At 47.1% G+C, this 27,975-nt stretch overlaps 1 protein-coding gene across 1 annotated transcript; it reads right to left on the bottom strand.

The window, feature by feature from the left end:
• Positions 1-1,614: 1,614 nt before the first annotated feature.
• LOC132996896 (histone H2A-like) lies at positions 1,615-4,094 on the bottom strand. Its single transcript, XM_061067261.1, has 2 exons — positions 3,731-4,094; positions 1,615-1,767 (listed from the first exon to the last, which is right to left on the bottom strand). The coding sequence occupies exons 1-2, from the start codon at positions 4,092-4,094 to the stop codon at positions 1,727-1,729; spliced, it is 405 nt and encodes a 134-aa protein (XP_060923244.1). The 3' UTR covers positions 1,615-1,726.
• Positions 4,095-27,975: the final 23,881 nt, after the last annotated feature.

The following is a 27,975-nucleotide window of genomic DNA, read 5'->3' as shown; positions in this document are numbered from 1 at the left end:
CATGTTGGTTGAGCCGCTCAAAAAGCATTCGGAGGTGCGACCGGTGCTGTGATTCGGACGTGCTTGCCACCAGAATGTCGTCCAAATACACAAAAAGAAAAGGCAGGTCACGTAAAACAGAGTCCATGAGGCGTTGAAAAGCTTGGGCTGCGTTTTTAAGTCCGAACGGCATCCTTAGGAACTCAAAAAACCCGAACGGCGTAATCACCGCTGTTTTTGGAATGCCCAGTGAGTGCATAGGCACCTGATGATAGCCCCGGACGAGGTCTACCTTAGAAAAAATCACCATCCCGGCCAGGTGTGCTGAAAAATCCTGTATGTGCGGGACTGGGTATCGGTCAGGCGTTGTTGCCTCATTAAGCCGCCTGTAGTCGCCACATGGGCGCCAGCCACCACCAGTCTTGGGGACGATGTGAAGGGGTGACGCCCATGGGCTGTCGGATCGGCGGACTATTCCCAGGCGTTCCATGTTGGAAAACTCGGCCTTAGCCACGGCAAGCTTGGTCGGGTCGAGGCGGCGAGCACGGGCGTAGACGGGTGGACCAGTAGTGGCGATGTGGTGCTCCACACCATGCTTCATGGCAGACGCGGAGAAAGTGGGCTGAGTGAGTGATGGAAAACTAGCCAGTAAACGGTGGAAGTCATCCGGTGTGGACAGCATGCTAGACAGTCCCATGGAGCCAGCCCCGCCGAGTGTGCACGTATAAGAACAGAACGTGACGGCGTCGATCAAACGGCGGTTCTTTACATCCACCAACAGTCCATGCGCACACAAAAAATCAGCGCCAAGGAGGGGAATGGCGACCTTTGCCGTGACAAACTCCCAGCCAAACCGATGCCCCCCGAAACACAACTCAACGTACCTCAGTCCATACGTGCGGATGGGGGTCCCATTAGCCGCTTCCATAGGGGGCCCGTGGCTGTCAGTCACCATATCCAAACGGGATGCAGGCAGGACGCTCCTCTGTGCTCCCGTGTCGCACAGGAAACGTCGTCCGGAGATGTTGTCCCGGATAAACAGCAGCCTGCCGATGTGGCCGACACTCATGGCCACTACTGAGCGCCGGCCCTGGCGTTTCCCGACCCGCCGAACCTGCAGGGCGGCCGACATCTATAAGCCTTCGGTCCAAACTTCTCGTGGTAGAAGCACAAGCCTGAAGAAGACTGCTGGGGGCCTGAAGGTTGCTGCCGACCTGAAGACTGCTGGGGGCCTGAAGGTTGCTGCCGACCTGAAGACTGCTGGTAGCCTGAAGGTAGCTGCCGACGAGAAGAGGTTGCTGCGATGAGTGTGGAATCCTCCATTGTCACTGGATCGCCGTGCTGTGCCAGAAACGCGGCCATTACATAGCGCTCTTGACTCGCCACAAAAAATTTATCAGCCTCTTCAGCCAGTTGTCTACAGTCTGTGATTGTGGTGTTGGCCAACGCAGCTCTGACTTGGGAAGGCAGCTGACGCAGGAAAAGCTGGGTGAAAAGAAAATGGGGGCTGTGCTCCCCCAGGAGATCCAGCATATGGTCCATGAGCTCAGATGGTTTGCTATCACCCAGTCCTTGGAGGGAGAAAAGCCTGCTGGCTCTCTCAGCGTCTGACAGTTCAAAAGTCTTTAACAGGTGAGCTTTGAGTGCCTCATACTTGTCCGTAGCTGGAGGGTGTTTCAGCAGACTCACCACCCGGGATGCTGTTGAACTTCCAAGAGCTGACACAACGTAGTAGAAACGTGTTGTGTCAGCTGTTATGTCCCGCAGGGCAAACTGCGCCTCCGTCTGGGCAAACCATGCTGAAGCTGATGCTTCCCAGAATTCGGGGAGTTTGAGGGCCACAGCGTGCACAGCCATGGTCAGGTCCCGTTTGTGAAAAACGTCAATCAAACGAACGTCAGGGTCACCAGTGTGGAAATTGAGATAAAGCACATCACAACTTCCATCCAGTCTGGAACACGAGTGGTGCTCCGTTTATTTAGCATCAGTTAGCATCAAATCAAAACAAACAAGATGGCGTTAAATACCCCCGGCATGCACTGGGGTCGGCGTCATCACCCACGCAGGAGCCTGACGCCGAACGCATTAAGTAAACAATGGTGCGAACACAAACTGAGCGCGGAGGTTGAATTATGTAAGTCCCCCACTCACTACAATGTTATATTTATTTATATAAATACATATAAACATATATACACACTTGCATAAGAACGACTAGAGTACCGAAGTTGTTGGTGAGCTGCTCAGATAAATGACAATTGCAGTTTCAAATCATATACATATATGTGGATATATACTTTAGTAACAGCAGGCAGCCAACAGATGGAGCTGGTCTCCTAATTTTGTGAACCGGAACAACGTCCACTACCAGTGGAACTCTCCTACATGTTTTGTTAGAAAATTTGTTTCCAATAGCTCAGCTTCTCCTGTTTTATTGCAGCTTCTTCTCTGTTCTGAGATTTGAATATGAGCTCTGTAGCTGCATCAACTTGATCAGTGGCTGTCATTAAAATAAGGCATTTTTTTTTAAAGTTTCAGATTATAATTAAAAAACTTAATTGTTTTAATCTGGTTTGAGGACCATGGACAGAGTTGCTTTGGTAGTTGCTGCATCTCACCAGTTTGTTGCTCTGAATGGATGAAGAGCAGAGCGCAGCCGCATTGTTTAAGTCTGTGCAGAAACACACGTAGGTGAAAAATGAGTCACCCCTGGATCTATATAACTATAGAAAAAGTAACAATGTGATCACAAATCAAGGAAGTGTGGTCGACATTACTCATTCCATCTTTCGCTTAAGCACATGGAGAAAGTGGTAAGAATTTCTTACTAAATTAATTTATTTAGCTTGATCAAAAAAAAATCATTTTTGGTCATGCTAAATAAATTCATCTTTTGCTCAAATAATCTGCCTTGTATTTTAATTAAAATAGATCAACAAGTAGACATTAACATGAATACACAGAAACTTACGCACATACATTAATAAATACACACTGATCCAGAGTCATGCTCCTCTGGGGAACCAGAGTTAACTTCAGTGCTCAAAATGTTTGTCGAGGAATCCAAACCATTCAGATGGTGACAAAGCTCCATGCACCTTGCATGACAGCCTCATCAGTGTCACACCAGAAGAATCACAGAAGGAAAGTAATCAATAATAATAATGATGGCTGAGTTACATTTAGGTGCTCCACTTCAATGGTCCTGCAGTTGTGCATGCTGGATCACTGTCATGTTTGCTGGGGCACTTGAATAAAACAGAGGACTTGGTCAGTGATTTTAATGAAAACCTAATTCATGTCAAACACGTCTATACTCACACATGTGACTGGAAACACAGCACCTAACTTTTAAAAGCTGGTTTTAAAGATTAAGTAAAGGTACCAGAGTGATTGTTTATGACTACATTATATTGTAATAATAGTTTGTAAGGTGTGTTGAAAGCTGAATTAAATCTGATGTACCCACACTAATTGTAATTCTATTTCATTAGGAAGATGTTGTTTTTGCCTTCATGCTGTACATCATGACAGTTGTATGCAAGTCCCTTCCATATGAGTGATTGTGTCCTCTACACCAGTGAATACGTACTAACTGCTAATGTGCCTAAAATGACCCTCAGCTTGTGTATTTTTCAAATTGGTGGGTGACATGAGATTTGCTCTTTGGAGAGGAGTGTGTGGCTCTTAAAAGAGCCTTTGTGTCGATGGTTTCAAGCAGCTTTGCTTTACTTGGACTTTGGGGCCTTCTCGGTCTTCTTGGGCAACAGAACGGCCTGGATGTTGGGCAGCACGCCGCCCTGAGCGATGGTCACTCCGCCCAGGAGTTTGTTGAGCTCCTCGTCGTTGCGTACGGCCAGCTGAAGGTGGCGGGGGATGATACGGCTCTTCTTGTTGTCGCGGGCGGCGTTTCCAGCCAGCTCCAGGATCTCAGCGGTCAGGTACTCCAGCACAGCCGCCAGGTAGACGGGGGCACCGGCACCAACGCGATGTGCGTAGTTGCCTTTATGCAGCAGCCTGTGAACACGACCGACGGGGAACTGGAGCCCAGCGCGGGAAGAGCGATTTTTTGCCTTCGCTCTGGCCTTTCCGCCGGTTTTGCCTCTGCCTGACATGATGGATGTAGTTCGTTTCCTAAAACACGTATAGAAAATCTGTTGTGAATAAATCGAACTCTACTATGTTTCTATATCGTATAGGCTTCGCCCTTTAAGGCTATCGCTAGTGGGTTTATCCCTCGCGCGCATGCGCAGCACTGAAAACTTTAGTCCACGCCCACCAACTGTGGGCCCCACCCCCGGTCTCACCGTGTATAAATTGGAGTGAGACCGGCCGCTCGTTTCCCATTTTTCTTCAGCGATGAAGCAGCACGGAAGCTCAAACTTCCGCTTGTGCCCGGAGTGCCGAACCGGGCACATTATGGCCAACGACCTCTACCCGCGCTGCGAGTCCTGCCTCGGCCCTGAGCACGCCAGCCCGGCGCTCACCCCCGGAGCCAACTGTGCTTACTGCAAGCTCCTCGACGGAACCGAGAGACGCAGGCGAGCAGAGGCTTTCATGGACGGCGAAGGGTTCGCATCGCAGCGCGTTTTTGGGTTGGATGGTCGAAGCCATTGATTTTTCCGGTTTACGTGGACCGGAGTCAGCCGACTCCGCTCCCGGAGCTAAAGAGCAATATCCTCCCGTAGGTTTCCTCCTCGAGACCGAGGGGTCAGACCACACGGATTTTCCTCCAACCACCGCTGAGCTGACGGGGCTCGGTGCCCTCGTGCAGCTGATGCCAGGAGTGATCCAGAAGGCGGCGGCTTCAAAGCAGCTGACCATGCCTCTTCCTCATGCCGCGGACGCGCTAGAGGAAAGCATCGGGGCCGCTCCGTCACGAAAGGACGCGTGCTGGCCTTGTATACCGGCGACCAATGCTTACCTGGGCCGTTCAGCGGAGGAACCTGGGAAACTGAAGTTGCCAGTCCTCTCCTATGTCCCCATCACAGGGGTGATGGGGATTTCCCACAAAGGTTTTCCACCCGTACCTCCACTGGAGCCAAGCATGGCTTCCGTGTTCGGTGTGTCGATTAACCTGCTCAGGGGACGGCGTCCTGCACCGCCCTCCCCTTCGAGCCAAACACTGACAAGGCTGCGGCGAACGAGACGTCCCACAGCAGCTGCCGCGACAGCGTCTCGCCCTCCCGCTCCAGCTGTCCAACCCATCTCTTCCTCCTCGGACCGGCCCGCCAGCGGAACGACAGACATCGCGGATGGGGAAGAATCGGAGAGTGGCCTGTACCTGGTCCAACCCACCGGAGGGATTTCCCAGGAAGCAGGGGAGAAGATTTTTTGGGGGGGACATGTGTGATAAGATGGATGCTGAGGGAAGTGTTGAATGTTTTAAAATAAAACAACATCTTCCCCAGAAAAGCAGATCCTTTAAACAGTCTGTACCAGAGCCCATCGTCTCTGCTGCCACTGTTTCGCACACATCATTCCCCACACAGTGTGAGCTGCCCGTTGATACACGGCACAGACTCAGAACACTAAATCAGTACATCTCCTCTGTCACAGAGACAGAGTGTCCCTCCACATCTTTCCCGACTAACAGTAAGTGTGTCCATAAGTCCACGAGAGCCGTCTCCACGCCTCGTGTTGACAGCACACACGCTGTATCTGCACTCAGCGTCTCCCCCCCTCCTTTCTCAAGGAGCAAGGGTTTGACTGCACATACGAGCTGCGTTCAGGACCCTTGTAAAATAAAAGGCCATCCTAAGCGGCCGTTCTCTGCCATTGACGCGTCATTAACCTGCCAGCGTCTGACAGCCGTCACCACGCCTCGTGTTGACAGCGTACACACTGTGTCTGCACTCAGCGTCTTCCCCCCTCCTTTCTCAAGGAGCAAGGGTTTGACTGCACATACGAGCTGCGTTCAGGAGCCTTGTAAAATAAAAGGCCATCCTAAGCGGCCGTTCTCTGCCATTGACGCGTCATCAACCTGCCAGCGTCTGACAGCCGTCACCACGCCTCGTGTTGACAGCGCACACACTGTGTCTGCACTCAGCGTCTTCCTCCCTCCTTTCTCAAGGAGCGAGGGTTTGACTGCACATACGAGCTGCGTTCAGGAGCCTTGTAAAATACAAAGACATCCTAAGCGGCCGTTTTCTGCCGTCGACGCGTCACCCCCGTGTCAGCGTCTGACCGCAGGTGCAGTTGAGAGCCTGTGTGCTCCGGGGGCTTCTGATCAGCCCTTTCGATGCGAGCCCCCCATGGGTTGTTCCGGAGTCTGCTCCGATGCGAACAACGGCGGTCAGGGCTCTGGCTTGGCTCGTCACCATGACAACCACAGCGCACCAAGCAAGTGCACGCCCCCTCTCAGAGCATTACTCAGAGTGGCAGCGCGTATGTTTAATGGACAAATGGATGGACAGGATTGTCAGCCGAGGTTACACTCTGCAGTTTGCTTCCCCACCCCCGCGGTTCAGCGGGATAGTGGAAACAATCCTGTCATCTCAGGAACATTGTCTTGCTCTCCAGTCAGAGCTACAGGAACTTTTGAGGAAAAATGCAATTTCCAAAGTTCCTCAGGGGGAGGAGACAGAGGGGTTTTACTCCCGTTATTTCCTGGTCCCGAAAAAGACGGGAGGCGTGAGACCCATCCTCGACTTGTCTCTGTTCAACAAGTCGATCATGGAGAGGCGGTTTCACATGCTCATGAGAGCGCGGCTCTCACGACAGAGAGTAGAAGCTTTGACAGCTCTTCTCAGCTGCGTCACGCCCCCCAAGGTTGTGACAGCTCTCTCTGTCATGCGCCTGCTGGGCATGATGTCAGCAGGTCACGTGGTAGTGCCCCTGGGCCTATTACACATGAGACGTCTACAGAGATGGTTTATTCGTCTGCACGTCGATCCTGTGCGTCAGCGAAGACGCATGGTGACCGTTCCTCTCTCAGTGAACGCAGATTTAACCCACTGGAAGAATCCCCGCACACTGCCAGCGGGAGTGCCGCTGGGCAGAGCTGCATCACACATCTCAGTGTTCACAGACGCATCTCTCTCAGGATGGGGAGGGACGTGTCTGTCACAAGTGGTGGGAGGACAGTGGCCAGACCACATGTCTCTCCACATCAACGCGCTGGAGCTCCTCACGGTGCAGAAGGTTCTCCAGCACTTTGCGTCACTGCTGCGGGATCAGCACATCCTGATCCGCACAGACAACAAGGCGACGGCAGCCTACATAAATCGCCAAGGAGGAGTGCGCTCTGCGCAGCTGCTGAACATAACGAGGCGGCTGCTGCTGTGGACACACACACACTTTCTCTCAGTCAGAGCAGTGTACATTCCCGGTGTTTTGAACACGGGAGCGGACATCATGTCGAGGGGAGGTCCTCGACACAGAGATTGGAGCCTTCATCCCGATCTGGTGAGTCAGATTTGGAGCAGGTTCGGCAAAGCAGAGGTGGATCTGTTCGCCTCTCGAGGAAACGCACAGTGCGCTCTGTGGTTTTCTCTGAGCGTGCGGGACAACCCTCCGCTGGGAGTGGACGCGTTAGCGCATCGGCCGTGGCCCAGGATGCTTCTTTACGCTTTTCCACCGGGTCCTTTGATTCCACGGTTCTTGGATCGAGTTCTAGAGGAACGGCTGTCAGCCATCCTCGTAGCTCCGGAGCGCACGGGCGCGTCATGGTTTCCATGTCTGCAACAGCTGATCTCAGGGTTGCAATGGGAGATTCCGTGGCACGGGGACGCTCTCTCTCAGGCAGGAGGAGCGATCAGGAATTACCCGATGATAGGTCAGCGTCTGTGGGCCTGGCCGCTGAACGGGAACATTTAGAGAGACTGGGTCTCTCCCAAGATGTTGTGCGCACTATCCAGGGCGCCAGGGCCGCATCTACCAGAGCTTCATACACATCCAAATGGAGCGCTTTTCAGCGTTGGTGTGTAGACAGGAGTCTGGAGCCCACGGTGTGTCCCCTGCCTCAGGTGTTGTCATTCCTCCAGCTTTTGATGGATAGGAATTTGGCTTTTAGCACAGTTAAGACATATGCTGCTGCTATTTCTTCCTGTCATGAGGGTTTCGGTGGCAGAACAGTGTTCAGTCATCCTCTGACGAAACGATTCCTGAGGGGCGTAAGAAGAGACAGGCCAGTGTCATGTTCCTTGGCCCCTCAGTGGGATTTAGCACTGGTTTTACGTGCATTGGTGAAAGCTCCTTTTGAACCATTGGAGCAAATTCCGCTTAAATTATTGTCAGTCAAAACAGCTCTGCTGTTGGCTTTGACATCTGCAAAGAGAGTTAGTGATTTGTCTGCTCTCTCTGTGGCACCTTCATGTCTTCGGATCCAAGGAGATTGCAGCTCGGCTATTCTACGCCCTAATCCTGCTTTTACGCCTAAAAGCATCACAAGCTCTTTCAGATCAAGAGTGATCACTTTGGAGGGGTTTTTCCCACCCCCTCACAATTCAGAGGAAGAGGCCACTTCCCATCTTCTTTGTCCTGTGCGTGCGCTGGCCTGTTATGTGGCGCGCACGGCCGTGGTGAGACGCACACAGCGTCTGTTTGTGCATTACAGGGAGCAGTCTCAAGGGCTCCCCCTGTCGGCACAGCGCCTGTCTCACTGGCTCTGTGAGGCCGTGTCACAGGCTTACCTCTCATCAGGGATGGATCCTCCACAGAACATCAGAGCACATTCCACCAGAGGAATTTCCTCCTCTGCGGCTTTGCATGGAGGAATGACAGTGGGGGATATCTGCACTGCAGCTTCCTGGTCTTCCCCCTGTTCTTTCATCCGCTTTTACCTGCGGGATGTTTCCTGTTCCTCCATGACTCACTCTGTACTGAGTGTTTTGTCAGAGTGATGGTTTAATTGATGTCTATGTATGATGCTCTCCCTCTCATCAGTAGAGCTGGGGAGAGTTGTCTGACTTCTACTCTGTATTTGCTGGACTGTTACAGTGCGTAACGTTCGTCTGACACGTCTTACAGCAGTAGAATTTTCCTGACCATTCCACCATGGAATATTCCTCATATTCCATTATGACGCCTGGAATGGTTGATGGTTATAAGGCAGATGAGTTTATGCTTGTGGTACTGTACAGACCCAGTGAGGCATTGACTACATCGAGCTTCGCCTTTAACCCACTAGCGATAGCCTTAAAGGGCGAAGCCTATACGATATAGAACGTTAGTTACGTATTGTAACTCTAGATTCTATGAGTATAGGCGCAGCCCTTTAAGTTTTGGGCCTCACTGGTTTCCTATATGGCTGAAGAAAAAGCTATTATTAGGGAAACGAGCGGCCGGTCTCACTCCAGTTTATACACGGTGAGACCGGGGGTGGGGCCCACAGTTGGTGGGCGTGGACTAAAGTTTTCAGTGCTGCGCATGCGCGCGAGGGATAAACCCACTAGCGATAGCCTTAAAGGGCTGCGCCTATACTCATAGAATCTAGAGTTACAATACGTAACTAACGATATCCGCGGAGCGAACACGACGACTCATGCCAGACCAACCAGAAAGAGCAGCGAAGGACGGCCGGCACTTTCCTCCAATAAGCAATGGGGACACAGGCGGTGGGTTGGTCCTTTGTGCGGCGCTGAGCTCCAGGAGGAGCCTCTCACCAATCAGCACCCCGGGATCTTCTTCTTCTCTTTGTTGTTTAATTGCGCGTGGCACCTAACGTTAACGGAGCATTACCGCCATCTACTTTACTGGAGTGTTTGTTTTGTTTATTTTTTTTGTTTATTGGTATTATTTATATATTTTTGCTGACCAAACAACCCTCAGCCCCTTAACTTAAAGTTAAATATTCCTCATTCATCCAGTTTATTTTAAAAACTCTAACAGGACTTTATATTTCCCTTCCCCAATACCTAACAGGTTCTTCAGATTTAACACTTCCATCCCACATTTCCTATGCTCCATCTGAAGCTTACCTCGGTCTGTGTTATAGCTTTGGCAGTGATTAATGACATGTTCCACAATTTATTCTCCTAAACCACGTTCACATTGTCCTTATGGAGGTGTCACTATTAACTGCATTGTTGTATGTTTATAGTGCTGCGTGTCCTTGCCTTGATAGATCTGTTTCTTCTCTGATGTTTTTCCCCATTGTTTTCATTCCTTCCACTTTTTGCTTTAACTGATACAAATGGCCTCCTTTTCCTCCCTCATCCCATTGTTTGTGCCAGCCAGTCATGATGATACTCATTATTATTGTTTTAGCAGGTATAGCAGGTGTTGGTTTTTTCTTGGTCTCTCTGAACCAGGGGTCACCAACCTTTTTGAGACAGAGAGCTACTTCGAAGGTACTGAGTAGTACGAAGGGCTTCTTGTTTGACACCTTTTAATATTAATAATATTATATGTGAAGAGACTGTCTGATCACGTCAATGTTAATTATTCCTCAAAATAATAATTAACAATTATTTCCACAACAATGATGGTAGGAAACAGATATATGGTCTCTGGTCTCTCATTCTACCTCCACATGGACATGTGGAGGTTTTCTTTGTATATTTTGTTCTTTGTAGTATTATTCCTGTAGGATAAATACTGTTACTGCAGAGCTTTGTGCCATTCAGTGTTTCTTGTTGCACAAATGAGCCAAAGTGTAACAAGTGGGGGGCTGATCCGCTGCTGTGTTTGCAATTTTGTCGTAATAATGCAAGGAAAAACATCCTTAGAAAATTCAATCATTAACTTCAGTAATGATGTCAAGGTTTCATTTACTGTATTTTCCTTGATGTTGAGTAAACTCCCTGCTCTCTCATCGCCTATATTACAATATATATATAACATATATATTACAAAACATTACATTTTGAGAACAGTGTGCTACTATTACAGTGTTATTTTGAGTGAACTCTGTGCGGCTCTCAAGTTGCAGCAACACCCTCTGCTGTTTGCAAAGAGAAGTGAAAAAAGTTCAGGGCTTTAACATTTTACATGCTTATCTCATACTTCACAGGAAACACAGAAATCAGTAAATTAAAAATACCCAAAATCATATCATTCAAGACAAAAAACATCCCTTTTAACCAAAATTCACTCTCACCTCATTCACACGTCCATTTATTATTTCAATAACAGTGCTATCGTTTTGAACACAGTCCATACATCACATTTCTTTTCTTCATAATGGACCATGTTCCTTCTTAATTTGACAGCATACCTAGCATGGCTCAGCACATAGTTCATGAAATTTCCGTTGCATCTGTTCTGTCTTTCATTCACACCAATCAGCCACAGCTTCTTCCATTCCATCCTCAGTGCAAAATCCCCTTTCCAGCGATTATTTATTAACTTCCTTATTTTTTCAAAGTATACCCTTAGTTCTCCACATTCAACAAACTCATGCATACATGTTTTCACTCCCAAACCACATACATCACATTCCTTTCCCACCTTCCGGTCAAACTTGTTAATTATCAGGTTATTGTAAATCCAGTTGTGCCTTAGCATGAAGTCAAAGTGTTCACATTCAATACTGTTCCATTTCACTCTCAAATTCTTCCATATCTTTCTGTTACGTCCCTAAGAAGTCTAGGGTCACAGGGACAAACAATTAGAAAATAAACCGGGCACCAAACATGGAAGCCATAGGATTCGTTTTTAGATGAAACAAGCATTTATTAAATATCTGTAGGTTAACACAAAACACCCTTCCCACAACGGAAGGGGAAAAAGAAAACACAAAATAACACCTAATACTACACACTACTCCACACTGAAACACTAAAGGCTCCAGTATGCTTCTACGTTCTCCGTTTCTCGGAGTGGGCTCCACCCAAAGCCGGTCGAAGAGTCTTTTTGATTTTTACTAATCCGACACTGTACGTCGAAAAAAATTCACCACCAAACCCATAGGTGGCGCAACGAAAGACGAGCTCAGAGAAGCCTACCCCAAATATCGGAAGAAGAAGTACACGTGTGTTTATATTTCTCTGTCAGCCTGCCTCCCACACACTGAACCATGGCAACTAACAGAACTAAATAAAGTGACACCCAGCGGGTCAAAATGCTGATGTTATCGTTTCTTAGCGCAGCGGTTCCCCGGTCTTGTTTCCGAACTGTGTTGCTGATTCCACAGCTTGAATCTGCTTGAGGCTACACGGACCTAGCTAGCTCCCCCCCAGCTTCCACACACAGTCAGCAGGGACTCCCGGCACTAACTACTACCCAGTGTTTGCTTCTAACCTGGCGGTATTATAGAAACAGTGTCATGATAGAAGTGGAATTAAAGTCGTGACGGCGGGTTTTTGCACTGTTACCACCGCAGTTAGCATGGTGGCTAGCGCCGTTTTGAAAGCTTGTTATAACCGTATGTGACCGTGCACACATGCCGTCAGTGCTCTAACGAGCCACCGTCAGCCGGACAACTCCGCTGGCTTAACACACACGTCACATTAATCGTAGAATCGTAGTTGTGTTTGAGTTTGATGTGACACAGGGAAGGAAACAGGAAGTTTGAGGTCTGGAAATGACGTCGAACAGAAATGACGTCGTACGGAAATGACGTCATATACGGAAATGATGTCGTTCGCGGACCAATCACAGCCAAGAGCTGTCCGTGGCTCTCCAACATGAAGACGGAGAGAGGTGAAAAAATCAGAGGTGTACGAAAAGCTCTCCGAAGCGCTCTGAGAGGGCGTTTCACGACGGATAGGGCGGTCTTATCTGTCCGTTTTACAAAATACGCTCAAGCATAAATTGGCCTTAACACTCCGCACAAAACGTCCACACAGCACGTCAGTATACCACGACTGCTCCCAAACTGTTGCTTGGCTCAATGGCAACAGCTGACGCTCTGCTCAGGTTCTTTATTGGTCACACCCTGATGTCAGAGTGGCCTCAGCTGTTCCAGTGGAGGTGCTTCAGGAGCACCCACCTGGAGGAGACGAGAGAGAGAGAAGAAACACGGCACCTAACACCCCTGCCAATAGAACAAGCCACACCCAGGTAATTAATCACACACCTCACCAATCACTACACACTTTCACAATTGGCCTGGTCCCACCCACGGGACAGCGCAACAGCCACCACATCGTCTATCAGACTCCAACTCATCAGGTTGAACAAATGCGAGAGAAGTGCTGTTAAGTTATCTTACTCGCGCAGTGTAACTTTGCGTAAAAGTATGAGCAGAGCGTCTGTTTATAAGTATTTTATTCTCATGTGCACCAACTCTATTCATCCGTCTCATCCACAGGTTACAAGGGAACTGACGACATACAAGTCATACACACAGGTATGAGAAAAACCTAAAACCTCTAATATAATGGGCAATACTGTTTCCGTAAAACAATGAGAAGAGCGTTCTCTATAATGATAGTTTAACACCCCCACTTACCTCATTAGGTTGCATGAATACAAAAGTAACAGAATGTGGTATCCTTGATACTCAAAGAAACAAAATACTCTTTGCACTCTAAAGTACCAAACATGTTTGGTGCGAATCTTTTTAACTTTAGCTTAGTAGCTGGCTTTGTCAGGACATCCGCAATCATTTGCTCAGTCGGACAATATTCCAAAATAAACTTTCCATTGTTCACATTTTGCCTAATAAAATTATAGTTAATGTCAATGTGCTTGCTCCGTTGTCTGTTGACTGGATTTTTGGCTAGTGCTATGGCACCTTAGTTGTCTTCATACACCTTTGTTTGGGCATATTGGTATGTGTCTATACCCCTGAGTAGCTGTTCTAAGTAGATGCATTCCTGTACGGCTGGTGCTAAGGACATGTATTCAGCCTCACAAGTGGATAAAGCTACTGTCGGTTGTTTTCTTGTTTTCCAGGATATCAAAGAGTTTCCTTCATTTAGACTGACACAATAACCTGATGTACTATGCCTGTCTGCTGGATCTGATGCCCACTCAGCATCACTGTAGACTCTTAGGCCTAATTTTTCTGTGTCAATTCTCCTGAAACATAATCCCTGTTCTATTGTACCTTTGAGGTACCTGAACATCTGAACAAATACTGTTGGTTCAGCAAAGTGCTGGGAGAGTTTACTGACCACCAAAGCTATGTCTGGTCGGGTACATGTAGACAAGTAAATTAAACTTCCTACTGCCTCCCTGTACTTTCTTGGGTCTTTCAGTTTTTTTGCATCTTCTGTGTATTCAAGTTTTGGTTCACATGGACTTTCTCTAGCTTTGCAATCCTACATCTGTTAAAAAACGACGTGATCTTTTATCCTTTAAGAGAAGTAGAGCCAAACTCAGTTTTGCTCAGTTAAGAATTTATTTAGGAAAGCAATGAACAGGTTACAGCAAAAACAATGGGCTTCCAGTACATTAGGTGTATCAGAGCGACTCGAACATCCGGCATCTGTCCATTTCATACAGTAGATCTTCGTCCCTCCTCCTCGGAAGTGCGCACGCGTAGGCCATCCTCCTGGCTTTTGGAATACGGAAGTGAACAGGGAGACACTCTCAAATGACGCTATAGTTGCTAGGCAAACTGTTTTACTTCAAGAACGTCCTTCAACCACAGATGCAATATGGACCAAAGGTGTTTACAATTGGAGAAAAGATTATTATGCTTTCAGCTATTTCAAAACAAACCTGAATGTGTAACGTTAGTTACATATTGTAACTCTAGATTCTATGAGTATAGGCGCAGCCCTTTAAGGCTATCGCTAGTGGGTTTATCCCTCGCGCGCATGCGCAGCACTGAAAACTTTAGTCCACGCCCACCAACTGTGGGCCCCACCCCCGGTCTCACCGTGTATAAACTGGAGTGAGACCGGCCGCTCGTTTCCCTAATAATAGCTTTTTCTTCAGCCATATAGGAAACCAGTGAGGCCCAAAACTTAAAGGGCTGCGCCTTTTCTCATAGAATCTAGAGTTACAATACGTAACTAACGTTCTATATCGAATAGGCTTCGCCCTTTAAGGCTATCGCTAGAAGGTTAAAGGCGAAGCTCGATGTAGTCAATGCCTCACTGGGTCTGTACAGTACCACAAGCATAAACACATCTGCCTTATAACCATCAACCATTCCAGGCGTTGCAATGGAATATGAAGAATATTCCATGGTGGAATGGTCAGGAAAATTCTACTGCTGTATGACGTGGCAGACGAACGTTACGCACTGTAACAGTCCAGCAAATACAGAGTAGATTACAGACAGCTCTACCCAGCTCTACAGATAGGAGGGAGAGCATCATACAGAGACATCAATTAAACCATCACTCTGACAAAACACTCAGTACAGAGTGAGTCATGGAGGAACAGGAAACATCCCGCAGGTAAAAGCGGATGAAAAAACAGGGGGAAGACCAGGAAGCTGCAGTGCAGATATCCCCCACTGTCATTCCTCCATGCAAAGCCGCAGAGGAGGAAATTCCTCTGGTAGAATGTGCTCTGATGTTCTGTGGAGGATCCATCCCTGATGAGAGGTAAGCCTGTGACACGGCCTCACAGAGCCAGTGAGACAGGCGCTGTGCCGACAGGGGGAGCCCTTGAGACTGCTCCCTGTAATGCACAAACAGACGCTGTGTGCGTCTCACCACGGCCGTGCGCGCCACATACCAGGCCAGCGCACGCACAGGACAGAGAAGATGGGAAGTGGCCTCTTCCTCTGAATTGTGAGGGGGTGGGAAAAACCCCTCCAAAGTGATCACTCTTGATCTGAGAGAGCTCGTGATGCTTTTAGGCGTAAAAGCAGGATTAGGGCGTAGCCAAGCTGCAATCTCCTTGTATCCAAAGACATGAAGGTGCCACAGAGAGAGCAGACAAATCACTAACTCTCTTTGCAGATGTCAAAGCCAACAGCAGAGCTGTTTTGACTGACAGTAATTTAAGCGGAATTTGCTCCAATGGTTCAAAAGGAGCTTTCACCAATGCACGTAAAACCAATGATAAATCCCACTGAGGGGCCAAGGAACGTGACACTGGCCTGTCTCTTCTTACGCCCCTCAGGAATCGTTTTGTCAGAGGATGACTGAACACTGTTCTGCCACCGAAAACCTCATGACAGGAAGAAATAGCAGCAGCATATGTCTTAACTGTGCTAAAAGCCAAATTCCTATCCATCAAAAGCTGGAGGAATGACAACACCTGAGGCAGGGGACACATCGTGGGCTCCAGACTCCTGTCTACACACCAACGCTGAAAAGCGCTCCATTTGGATGTGTATGAAGCTCTGGTAGATGCGGCCCTGGCGCCTTGGATAGTGCGCACAACATCTTGGGAGAGACCCAGTCTCTCTAAATGTTCCCGTTGAGCTGCCAGGCCCACAGACGCTGACCTATCATCGGGTAATTCCTGATCGCTCCTCCTGCCTGAGAGAGAGCGTCTCCCGTGTTCAAAACACCGGGAATATACACTGCTTTGACTGACAGAAAGTGTGTGTGCGTCCACAGCAGCAGCCGCCTCGCTATGTTCAGCAGCTGCGCGGAGCGCACTCCTCCTTGGCGATTTATGTAGGCTGCCGTCGCCTTGTTGTCTGTGCGGATCAGAATGTGTTGATCCCGCAGCAGTGACGCAAAATGCTGGAGTACTTTCCACACCGTGAGGAGCTCCAGCGCGTCGGAAGAGATGGGGGTTGGACAGCTGGAGCGGGAGGGCGAGACGCTGCCGCGGCAGCTGGAGTGGCAGATGTCGCGGGACGTCTCGTTTGCCGCTGTGGAGGAGCACGGTGGTCTTGCCGGTGAACCTGTGGCCCGTACAAGTGTTTCATAAACTTGTCGTCCTCATCTGCCCCCTTCTGCATTTCTTCGAGCGCCGTCTGCAGCTGGGGCCCGAAGAGGCTGATGGTAGCCTCCATGAGCTCCTTTCGCAACCTCTCTGACAAGTTAGACCGATCCAGCCAAATACAACGGTGGGTGAGGGTCTGCCAGGCGGTGATGCGGGACGCTGCCACCGCGACGGAGGCACTCAGTGTCAGGAGCATGCTCGTGGCTTGACTCAGGTCCTCTGCTTTATCAGCCAAGTCAGGTTCAAGAGTCATAGACTTCACCCAGTAAGATAGCAGCGCTATGTTGTTAACGGCGGCTATCGTCTGGAAGGCACACTGGTGAGAACGGTCAGCCAGCCGTGTCAGTGTTTGGCTCGAAGTGGAGGGCGGTGCAGGACGCCGTCCCCCGAGCGGGTTAATCGACACACCGAACACGGAAGCCAGGCTTGGCTCCAGTGGAGGTACAGGTGGAAAACCTTTGTGGGAAATCCCCATCACCCCTGTGATGGGGACAAAGGAGAGGACTGGTGACTTCAGTTTCCCAGGCTCCTCCGTTGAACGGGCCAGGTAAGCGTTGGTCGCCGGGATACAGGGCCAGCACGCGTCAGCTGCTTTGAAGCCGCCGCCTTCTGGATCACTCCTGGCATCAGCTGCACGAGGGCACCAAGCCCCGTCAGCTCAGCGGTGGTTGGAGGAGAATCCGTGGGGTCTGAGCCCTCGGTCTCGAGGGGGGAACCTACAGGAGGATATTGCTCTTAGCTCCGGGAGCGGAGTCGGCTGACTACGGTCCACGATCATCGAAAAAATCAATGGCTTCGTCCAACCCAAAAACGCACTGCGATGCGAACCCTTCGCCGTCAGCGTAAGCCTCACCTCATCCCAAATCGAGCTAGACTTTTGCTCACATATCTCCCCTGTGACATTTTGACTGCACCATCTGCTTGTTCGAAATCTATGCCCAAGAAATGTCTCAGCTTTCCCAAGTCTTTAATTTTGAACCTTTCAGTGAGTATTCCCTTTACATTTTTCAGAACATTCTCATTAATAGCTGCTATGACCAGATCGTCAACCCATATGATTAAGATTACTTTCTCGTTGTGCTTTTCTTTTGTATACACACACAGGTATCAGCTGGGTTCTGTACAAAATCATTCTCAATTAAACATGCATGCAAAATAGTATTCCAATTCATCCCTGATTGTTTCAGACCATAGATAGATTTTCGTAAGTATTGAACTTTTTAAATTTCACGGTCGATTGTGGAATGCAAGTAGGGTGTTTTAACATCCATCTGGTGTAGGACTAGGTTATCTTGTACAGCCTTTTGCATGACCACTCTCACACTTGACATATCAGCTGTGGGTGAGAAGGTCTCCTTGTAGTCAGTGCCTGGTTTCTGACTGTAGCCTTTTGCTACGAATCTCGCTTTATATTTGTCAGATCCATCAATTTCTGTCTTAAGTGCATAAACCCATCTGCCCCCCACTGTCTGTTTGCCTGGTGGCAACTGAGTGAGGCTGAAAGTCTCATTCTCCTCCAGGGATGCATCTCCTCTCTCATGGCATTCGTCCACTGCCTTGCTTTCCTTGATGCAATGGCGTCCTGTTAAGTTTGATGTCTGTCACACACTGCTCTGTAACAAGAGTCCGTAAAAAACAATGAGAAGAGCGTTCTCTATAATAATAGTTTAACAATTGCCTTAGTTCTCCACCCTCACTGTCCCCAGCCTCATCTTGAACCTCCTCTGTTTCACTTTTGTTGCTCACAGAGTCCTCCAATGTATTAAACACAGGCTGCATACAGTATTGTTCCTGCTGCACTCCCTTGCGTAGTGCCCTTGTATTCCGCAACCAGTGTAGTATTGAATCTGGCTAAGTACGGCAGTGACTGGACCTGATTATTGAAAACAGTGAGGGGAGGAAGAAAACAATAATATAAATGCACTTAAACAGTCTTTTCTCCTCACCTTTTCCCTCTTCTGTCTCGCTTTTGTTACACCTGCATTCTTCTTTCCAGTTCTGACATAATTCGCATCTTTTGTTTTCCTTGCTGCACTCTCTTGCAAAGTGTTGCTGAACTCTGCATCTGTGGCACTGGACTTCAGGGCACTCTCTCATTAGATGCCCCGGCTGTATGCACATACTGCAAACTTTGGCTTGGTTGTCATGGATGAGAGTATTACTTACTCTCCTAGCGCTGTGTTGAATTTCGCCGAATACGGCAATGATTGAATCTGGCTGTTGAATTTGACTTTTAGGAACTTTGTTCCATCTGCCACATTTGTTCCTGGCCACATCCTTCTTTTAATAGGGGATGCAGAAGATACACCCCAGAATTGCAGTTTTTCTAGTATCTCCCTGTCATTTATGTAGAAAGGCAGGTTAAAATATTATACCACCAGCTCATCATTTACGAATTCTCTGGCGTGCACCCTTGTCTCTCCAATCTTAAACCCCTCCACTCCGCTATATATCTGCATGCCAGCAGCCCTCCACACAACTCATGCACACATCTCATTAATTCCATGGCCGTCATCATGCACTCTCCTTCCATTTCTACCATCACAGTTAGCTTCCTCTAATCCCTCTCTGTATTTATGCTGTTTTTGCTCTGTATTGTGTCGCTATTCTTTTCGCTATCCCCTCAGTTGAGGACAACGCCGCTACCCCTTCCGCCATTTCACGGGTACAACCCAGCACAGGCGTGGAGCCCCCGTACAGTGCGTCACTGCCATGGGGACACACGCAATATAGACAAGACAATCACAACTCTAATGTCCGGTTGGGTGTATACATACGAAGAGAAAAAGCTGGAAAGAAAAGTCTTTAGCAAGTCACACGTGGTGCTTTGCTTCCGTGCTGCGGCCGCTCTTTGATCAAGTCCTCTCCGTGGTGTGTTCAGGGTGGTATGGCCGTAAGCGAATGATTCCACCCACCAACCTTATTTACAAATGTGAATAAATCAGGTGCAATCTGTCACACGCTCTCTGTCACACCTGCTGTCATTAGTGGGATACACACGCTGAGGGAGGGGTCAATGGGGGAAAGGGAGATAGTGGATTCTTTAATATAACTACTATTGACACTCTAGTGGGGGGGGGCTGCCATCACTGTGGTGCAGAGTTCAGCAGGGTGACCTGAACCTGCTGGCCCGGGAACGGAGGACCCGGTAGCGCCTCCCAGATGGGAGGAGGGCAAACAGTCTGTGGCTGGGTTGTGAGCTGTCCTTGACGATGCTGCGCACCCTCCGCAGACATCTCTTGCTCTAGTCTGGACAGCTTCAATGGTGGGGAGTGAGGAACCGGTGATGCATGGTCAGAGCCCTGACCTGATCAAGTTAAGGCTATCTCTATCCCTGCATACACACTGATATTGGAATGAGAACCACGTTTCTAAACTGCTTGCACGGCCTCATTTCTTGACTCCAAGCAATAATATAGACATGTTCTTGTTCGTCCAAACCTTGTGATTCTCACAGTGTTTTCATTTCATGGATAGGAGTTATAGATTTTTTAATAGGAGCATTTTGTTCAGGACGTTCTCCTAAGGTGCAATCTGTCACTCGCTCTCTGTCACACCTGCTGTCATCAGTGAGATACACATGCTGAGGGAGGGGCCAATGGAGGAGGGGAGACAGTGAGATCTTTATAGTAACATTTCAAAGGTGTGTGATCAGCACTATAGGGGGTGTAGCGGTTAAAGCAGATGACCTAGAGGTGGAGAGGTCAAGTCCCAGTGAGATCAGAACTTTAGTGTTAATTTGTCTTTGTCTTTCAGAGGGGAACTGTTGAACTCTTTAAATATACAACTGTCAATGATGTTTGAAGTCAATGTGATTGGATGAGCTGGTTGAGCTGCTGACTCTAATCTGATCTGATCTACTGGTTGTGAGTTAAAAACCAAAAACCAGACAGTCTCTCTCTCTCTGGGTCTGTCTCTCTCTCTTAAAGCAGCCAGTCTGTCTGTCTGTCTGTCTGTCTGTCTGTCTGTCTGTCTGTCTGTCTGTCTGTCTGTCTGTCTGTCTGTCTGTCTGTCTGTCTGTCTGTCTGTCTCTCTCTCTCTCTCTCTCTCTCTCTCTCTCTCTCTCTCTCTCTCTCTCTCTCTCTCTCTCTCTCTCTCTCTCTCTCTCTCTCTCTCTCTTTCTCTCAAATTGACACAGTCTGTCTCTTTTCGACCCAAACAAACAAAAAGCCTCTTTTTTTCGACCCGGCAAAATTCTGGGCACCCATTCGAAATTTCTGGTTTTCTAGTTGATTAATATTATTTGTAGTAGTAGTATTTTGCAAATGCCATTTTCACTGAGAATATGGTGAGAGTGGGTCAAGGACCAAAAAGTTTGACAAAGTTCTTTTTGTATGTACTCTCTACTTGTGCATCTCTGTTCTCTCTCTATTTTTTACAATATCATCTATGTTTTTCCTTTGCTTCTTTCCCACAGTGTACATAAACATTTGCTCACAACTATTTCCTTTGTTATAAAAAAGGTTTTAAAAAAACACAGCTCTTCATTGATCTGTGTGTAAATGCTAACTCTGTATTTCGGTGTCATTATATTCCAGTACAACATTTAACACGATTGATAACAACCTGTTCAAAAGGCTTCGAGAAGCGTGCGTAGCTTTGCAGCTCGGCGCAGGCCTGCTTTGCATCTTATCTGAAGAGGATGACATTCTCCTCCATCTCCTGGGAACCTTGTGCCGTTTACGCGCCAGCTTTTAGCAGCTGCCTTTTTTTTTATCACGGGAGTAATTCCTATACAGAGAGCGTAAGAAGCTTTTTTTCACCGGTAGATGCAGAATACATTCATCTTACCTGTCACTCTCAAAAAGCCTTTTTTTAAGCAGGTCTGCCAAAAAAAGAGAAAAAGAAAACATGAATGACTAAATAAACTGTGGCTTCAAATGCCGCTGCCAAATCTCCGACAAGAACAAGCTAATTAAGTCACAGTGCATCTGTTCTGTGATGTCTGAGAATTGATTCCAAAAATCATACTTGACTATAAAGTCCTCCATTGCCTCGCTTCTCATGTCTGATCTGTTTTATTATCATTAATTATGAACCTCCGGCTCCTCTTCGATCACCAAACCCTCTGCATTTCCCAAAATCTAATATTAATGATGCAGGTTTTGGTATTTTAATTTCCAAGCTTATTGATTTTCATCTTGCATGTTTTCCCACATTTATCTTTTCAAAAAATCAAACAGAAAACGCATCTTCTCCTTTGAGTACCAGACGACAGTTCCTGATATGTTAATAAATAAATATAGTATGTTGTTTATCTCCACTTCCTCTCTCTATCTAAAATATCCCTGGTGAAACAGGAACCCTGCCAGATTCTGTGCATTTTGCGATGTTTCACCTCATTTTTATAGCATTAAAAAACGAATTAAAACAAAGCTTACTGAAAAAATTAGCACATGAACAAACTAGAACTATCAAAAAGGCCAGAAAGCCACATTATTATATGTGCACTTTGAGTTTTTAGTTTGGTTCATGTCCCATCCACTAACATGGAGGAGGCAGGGTTTATAGCTGGGAACCAGTTGGCAATAAAAAGGCTTTGGGGAGAAGTAATGTCGACCTTCTGCATATGCCATCCAATATGACTCTCTGCTGTGGTACCCTCCCCTGAGCACAAGGTGTCGCCTTTCAGCAGGGTATAAAGATGTAATTGCAGGTTTCTGCAAAGGCATTTCCTCGTTGAATCGTATCCACTGTGCCTTGCTCACCCCTGATCTCCATCGCTTTAATCCACTCTGCCGCAGAGGCTGCAAAACAGCGGTCACGGGACAGAAACGTCTCCCTTTCATGAAACCTCACATTCAAAGATTGAAAAGGGAATGTGTTGACTATCAACGTTCTATTGTGAAATGATTGTGTTGGTGCTGAGTGGGTGCAACATGCAGGCGAAGACTAAAGAAGCTTGTGCCATCTCCTCAAGGACATGTGTGGGTTTGCTTTTTAACGAAAAAGCACGCCGTGCATTTGAATAGACGCTGCTCTGTAAGGTGGACATTGCCGACTTGTCATTAAATGCAGGGATCGTAGCAAGGTCAAGTTCCAAAAGCAGCATTTGTTGACCTGCACAAAAAAACGACATAAATGCAATTTGCATGCAACAATGTGCGCTTTCCACAGCTTGCTTTTGATACTATCTCTCCAGCAGCTCACAATTAAAAAAGGGTGCTCCACTTTGTGTGTGGCGACGTGAAATGTTTGTACAGTAGACTACCTGCTGATGCTTCTCTGGCATCTCGGCTCGGTGCACGCTTGCAAGGGGCCCTGCGCAGTGTAATTGTTTCCCAGCGTAATTATGGCCACTCGCAGCAGCGGTGGCAGGGCGGCTTCGGGAGTACAGCACGGTGAAACTAATTCCAGTAATTATTTAGATGGATCGCTTTACACATCTTCCGCTGAAAACTAAAAACATCACCTCTTCCGAAAAAAAACATATATATATACTTACAATTTTTGAAACTAACAATTTAGTTGCACTTAAATGGCACTTACTTATAGCACTTTGTAGTTTTGCTTTATTTTTGAAGAAATTGTACTTTCTTGATTCTTGTTGTTCTTGGTTTGTACCCTCGGGGTTGAATGCACCTATTGTAAGTCACTTTTGGATAAAAGCCTCAGCTAAATAAAATGTAATGTAATGTAATGTATGGCGCAGCTGCTCATCAGAATGCGCGCGGGTGCCGAATCTGGGAGAAGCACTTAATAAAGCAGATCTGAGTCGTCAGGTGAACACGACGGCCAGATTGAAGTGATAAACTATTTCCCTGCAATCCGCAAAATGAAAAGGGAAAACAGAGCGGGGCGGCTGAGGCACAAAAACACAAGCAATATCAAAGAATCTTGATTTCTTTGATACGTAAAAAATCCAAGATAAATAGCCTAATCTCACGAGTCCTGTTGGATTTGACACATTACTAGAAATATGTGACATTAAAGAGATATGGATCTCTGCCGCTCTCAGCTGGTGAATGAAGCAACGTCACATGTGTTTAAAAAAAAACCCAGAGGGGATAAACTAAGTGGAGGCAGAACCAGGAGGAGGATCGGAGAGAGGACAGTAGTGGAATTGATACATGAGGTCACCGAGACCTTTGACCTCTGACAACTAATCAGTTTCCCTTTGAATCCAAAGGACAATTGGTCAAAGATTTAATGACAGACTTGAGATCGTGTTCAAGAGGCCAAAAACATGTTTGTGAGGCTGCCATGACCTTGATCTCTGACCTTTAAGCACCACAGTTGTTTTTTGAGTCAAATCGTTTTTTTATACCAAGTTTAAAGACCACAACCCAGATCCTGTTTTGCAGTGAGGAATCCTAAAGGCCGTCTTGCCCCCTTAGCAAAGGGATTTTGCTTAATGTGAAATATATTTAACATTTGATTAATTGTGCCATTTAATAACCATTCTATCCTAATTCAGCCACATTTTCTGTCCGTAAGGTCAGAGGTGTCTTGCTTGGAGCATCATAATAATAACACTTATCTAAGTTGGATGCTAACATTAACATAAGCAATCATCTCTGACTCAATTCAAGTTTTAGTTGTCCCAGCTACAGAAAAACTAGAAAAGGACTCATCTGCCGACATTTCGTGTTCTTTGTTTCCCTCTAGTGCAGTGGTTCTCAAACTTTTTCCGTCATGCCCCATTTATGAGCGAGAATATTTTTCATGCCCCACCCGCTCCCCTGCCCCAAAAAATTATGACAAAATAGGCCAAGTTTAACTTAACTTAACTGTATTATAAATAAAATACACATGAACATTAACTTCACATCACTTTCAGTAATTTCTGATAAGCAATCAAAACAACTTTTTGTGACATTTGTCACTACTTTGCTACATCAGTCTGTGTGCCTTTTACAAAAAATAGTTCCTGCTGACGATATTCCTCAAGTTTTCTCTGAAAAAACTCGACTGGCTTATTGACATGACTTGGATGTAACGTTTCTAGGTGTCTTTTTAATTTGTTGGGCCTCAAACTGTCAGCCGCCAGAGTTTTTTTTTATACACACAGTGGTCTCTTCTCATCTCCTACTGCACTCACTGTGAATCCAAGAGCAAGATAGGCTTCGTCATACTTCCTTCTCAATTTGGATTTTGAACACTTGTTTGTCTCAGTGTCATCGCTGGTTTTCCTTTTCGTCCCTGTCAAAAATCTGTCCATTTCATCCACGTTGCTGACCAAACACTATAGCTACGGTGAAAGATTTGTTTACTGTTACGCTGTTAAGATTCCGACGTAAACATTAGTTCCGCTAAATTAGTTCCGCTACATTAGTTCCGCATCACGGCAGGTTCGAACCGGAAGCGGAAGCGCCGCGCCAGGTAGTGCCAACAACAGCCGGGCGCCTCCTCTCAGCCACACTCAATTGTGCTGCTGTTGTCATCGGCTGCGCCTCGCGCCCTGCAACGACGGTTTCGCCGTCAAGTCAACCGGCGCGGGAAAACGTTAGTGAACAGCCAGGCGGCTGTGCGCCAGAGAACTGAGCTGCGCGGCGCTTCGGGGCCCTTCCGTGTATTGGTCGAACCCGCCGTCACATTCGCGGTCGCGCTTGCGCGCCCCACCTGTAATACCTCCGCGCCCCACAAGTGGGGCGCGCCCCACAGTTTGAGAATCACTGCTCTAGTGGGACTAACATGCAACAACTACACCGTTGCATTTTCTTAACTAAATGTTTTTCCCCTTTTGCCTTGATAGTCACAGATTGCTGCTATTTTCAATCTAATTGTTCTGCTGCTGACTTCAACACTCGGAAATATTAATAATTACTTTTTTTTTGATTATTAATTTTCACATCTTACAACTTTAAACGCAAAAAAAACTAACAAATACCACATATTCTTCACTTGAAATGTCCTTGGCTGAAAGAAAGAAAAGACAAGAAAGAAATATGATCACACACAGGAGCTCTAAATAAAAACAGTCTCTTATTTTACAGCTCCTGACACCTCTGCTCTTTCTGCACTTCTCTCTGCTCAGCACATTTTCATCTCCTGTCCGTCGCTTTCTTCACACGTTTGCACATCGTCCTTCCCTTATTGCTCCTCACTTTCTCCTTTTTCCTTAATCCTCAAATGCTCAGTCCTTCTTCTCTTAACTCCTGTTTCTCACTCATTCCCCAGTCCCTTCTTATTTGATCAAATTCCGTCAGGTCTATAGTTTCAGGTTGCTTTCCCCCACCTGTTGGTCATTATGTTGTATTACAGCTGGTCTGCAGGCTCAGGGATAAATCCCTGAGACTTGATTTATGACCAATACCTCCGTTTCTGGTTGTTCCTGTTCATGTTGGGCTTTTTTTTGTTTAAGTTGGTTAGTTAGATTTTGATCTGGAAAAATGTTAACATGTTACTTGAGAATATTCCATTTATCGTTGTATCCAGCAGTAACCTGCACCTGTACTGTTAAAGAAATAAAATAACAACACAGACAACCAAATGTAATCATCCTTTGTTTAAGCATTTTATTGAATCTTTTTGTTTTGATGGGACAGCTGTAAAACAAGGAAACTAGTTAAATAACTTGAAGATATTCAGGCCTCACGACTGCATTATGGACACATGGAGTCAGGTGTCAGGGCGTGGCGACACAAAGGCAACACAAGATGGAGAAAGACCCCCATCTGTGTTTGGACTGTGGGAGGAAGAAAGACCACCAGGCCGAATTGGGATTCAAACGTGATACCATTTTGCTTCAAGGCTACAGTGCCATCCAACAAGGTAAACACCTTGCACCACCCAGGCATCAAGGAAAATAATGGTCCACATCTGCTTTTACTGGACACCAAACCAAGGCGTGAGTATCTTTGGGGGTCAGAGACGACAGAGAAAGTGACGAGACACCCGGAGTAAATCAACGCTGGTGAGAGGACTCGCCCATCAATAATTCTCATCAGTCTGCGAAACAAATTATGAACTGTGTTCATTTAAAATCCAATTATCCTCATTATTGTCAGCAGTTGATGCGTGTTAATGATGCATGAAATAGCCCAACTTTTTTTTCTGGGTTGCAGCTGCACTGTGTTTCAGGGGAGGTAGGGAGCGATGGCGGGACGCCGCCACAAGATGGAGGGAGAGGAGAGGAGAAGGTCTGGTTGGTGTGATTAAATAAAGTAAGGAAGAAAGTGTCACTCGTGTTAATTGGCCCTCGTTGAAGTCCTTTTTTTTAAATCCACAGTCCTTCTCCAGGAGATTGCTGCAAATGAAATAATAAAAAGTCACGAGGGAGTTGATTTTAAATTTGTGTAAAAAACACTCTAAGGCAATTAAATTCAGCACAAGTGCCTATGCAAGCAATTCTTTTTCTTTGCATTATCTCGGCTCAAACTCATCCCTGTGGTGTTTGGGTGTTATCTGTGCATGTGTGGAGGGTAAGCGGGGTGAGGGAAAGCGCTCGTTGTCATCCCGCTCACACTCCAAAAAACTGTCCCAGCGGCTCCTGCAGCAAAACGTTGCTGAATCTTGACAGAGTGTTGCAGTGGAGCCTGTGTAGCTGTGTTGTTTGGCCTTAGAGTGAGAGTGTGGAAGATGCTGATGAATAGAACGTACGCATGCAACATATAGTTGTTGTTTTTTTCTTGTCTCCCCCCCTGAAGGATTCTGGGTAGCAGCGTCTCCGTCAAACTGTAAATGAACTCGTGTCGAGGAGCACCCTTCTAAATTTCCCCTGCAAATGGCTCCATAATAAACTTTATACACAGACGCTGAGTGTTTTTCAGCCCAGAGACAAGTTTTTACAAGCCATAAACATCATCGGTGACTTATTACAGCCCAGATGCCACGACTGGAGTGCACCGGAATCCAATGGGTTACAAGGCGCAGAAGCCTGGGAGTGTGTGAGTGTGTGTGTGAATCCTGCCTGTTTTATATATCAAAGTGAAAGTGGGGGCCACTTTTATTGTGAGAGGCCGATAATGCTGTTTTTTTTTTTTTTTTTTACAAGAGCGGCGAGGAGGAGAAGGGATTAGGCGAGGAGTGCGGGTAGAGCCTTGCCTGTAAACAACATGACAGTCACCAAAGCAGTAAACCGGATTTAATCCCTGGTCTCTGTTATGGCTTCACCTAAACACAAAGGAAGGGCGCCATGCAGGTCATGTCAGTCCCCCTCCAACGTTCCACTGGATCTCGGCCGACATCTTATTCTCCTCATTTAGATAACGATGATATGGAATAAAGCCCCCCAAGAAATGCATGAAACACACATTTCAACCACACGGCGTGAGACCGTTCCAGGTACCTGCGCCCTCTTTTTCCGCTGACTTGGAAGTTTCCCGAGGTGCACCTACCCCGTCACAGATGGTCACAGCGAACACC

The sequence above is a fragment of the Limanda limanda genome, chromosome 23 (genome assembly GCF_963576545.1).
Source record: "Limanda limanda chromosome 23, fLimLim1.1, whole genome shotgun sequence".
In the NCBI taxonomy this organism is placed as follows: Eukaryota; Metazoa; Chordata; class Actinopteri; order Pleuronectiformes; family Pleuronectidae; genus Limanda; species Limanda limanda.
This window is presented reverse-complemented; position numbering and strand designations above follow the sequence as displayed.

What these genes read in the sequence shown, in the direction of transcription:
- LOC132996896 (XM_061067261.1), bottom strand. Translation starts at nt 4,094, where the DNA reads ATGTCAGGCAGAGGCAAAACCGGCGGAAAGGCCAGAGCGAAGGCAAAA. An exon ending in TCTGTTGCCCAAGAAGACCG is followed by an intron (nt 1,768 to 3,730) that starts AGAAGGCCCCAA and finishes GCATGGTTTGCC; the next exon opens with CAGACGGAGGCGCAGTTTGC.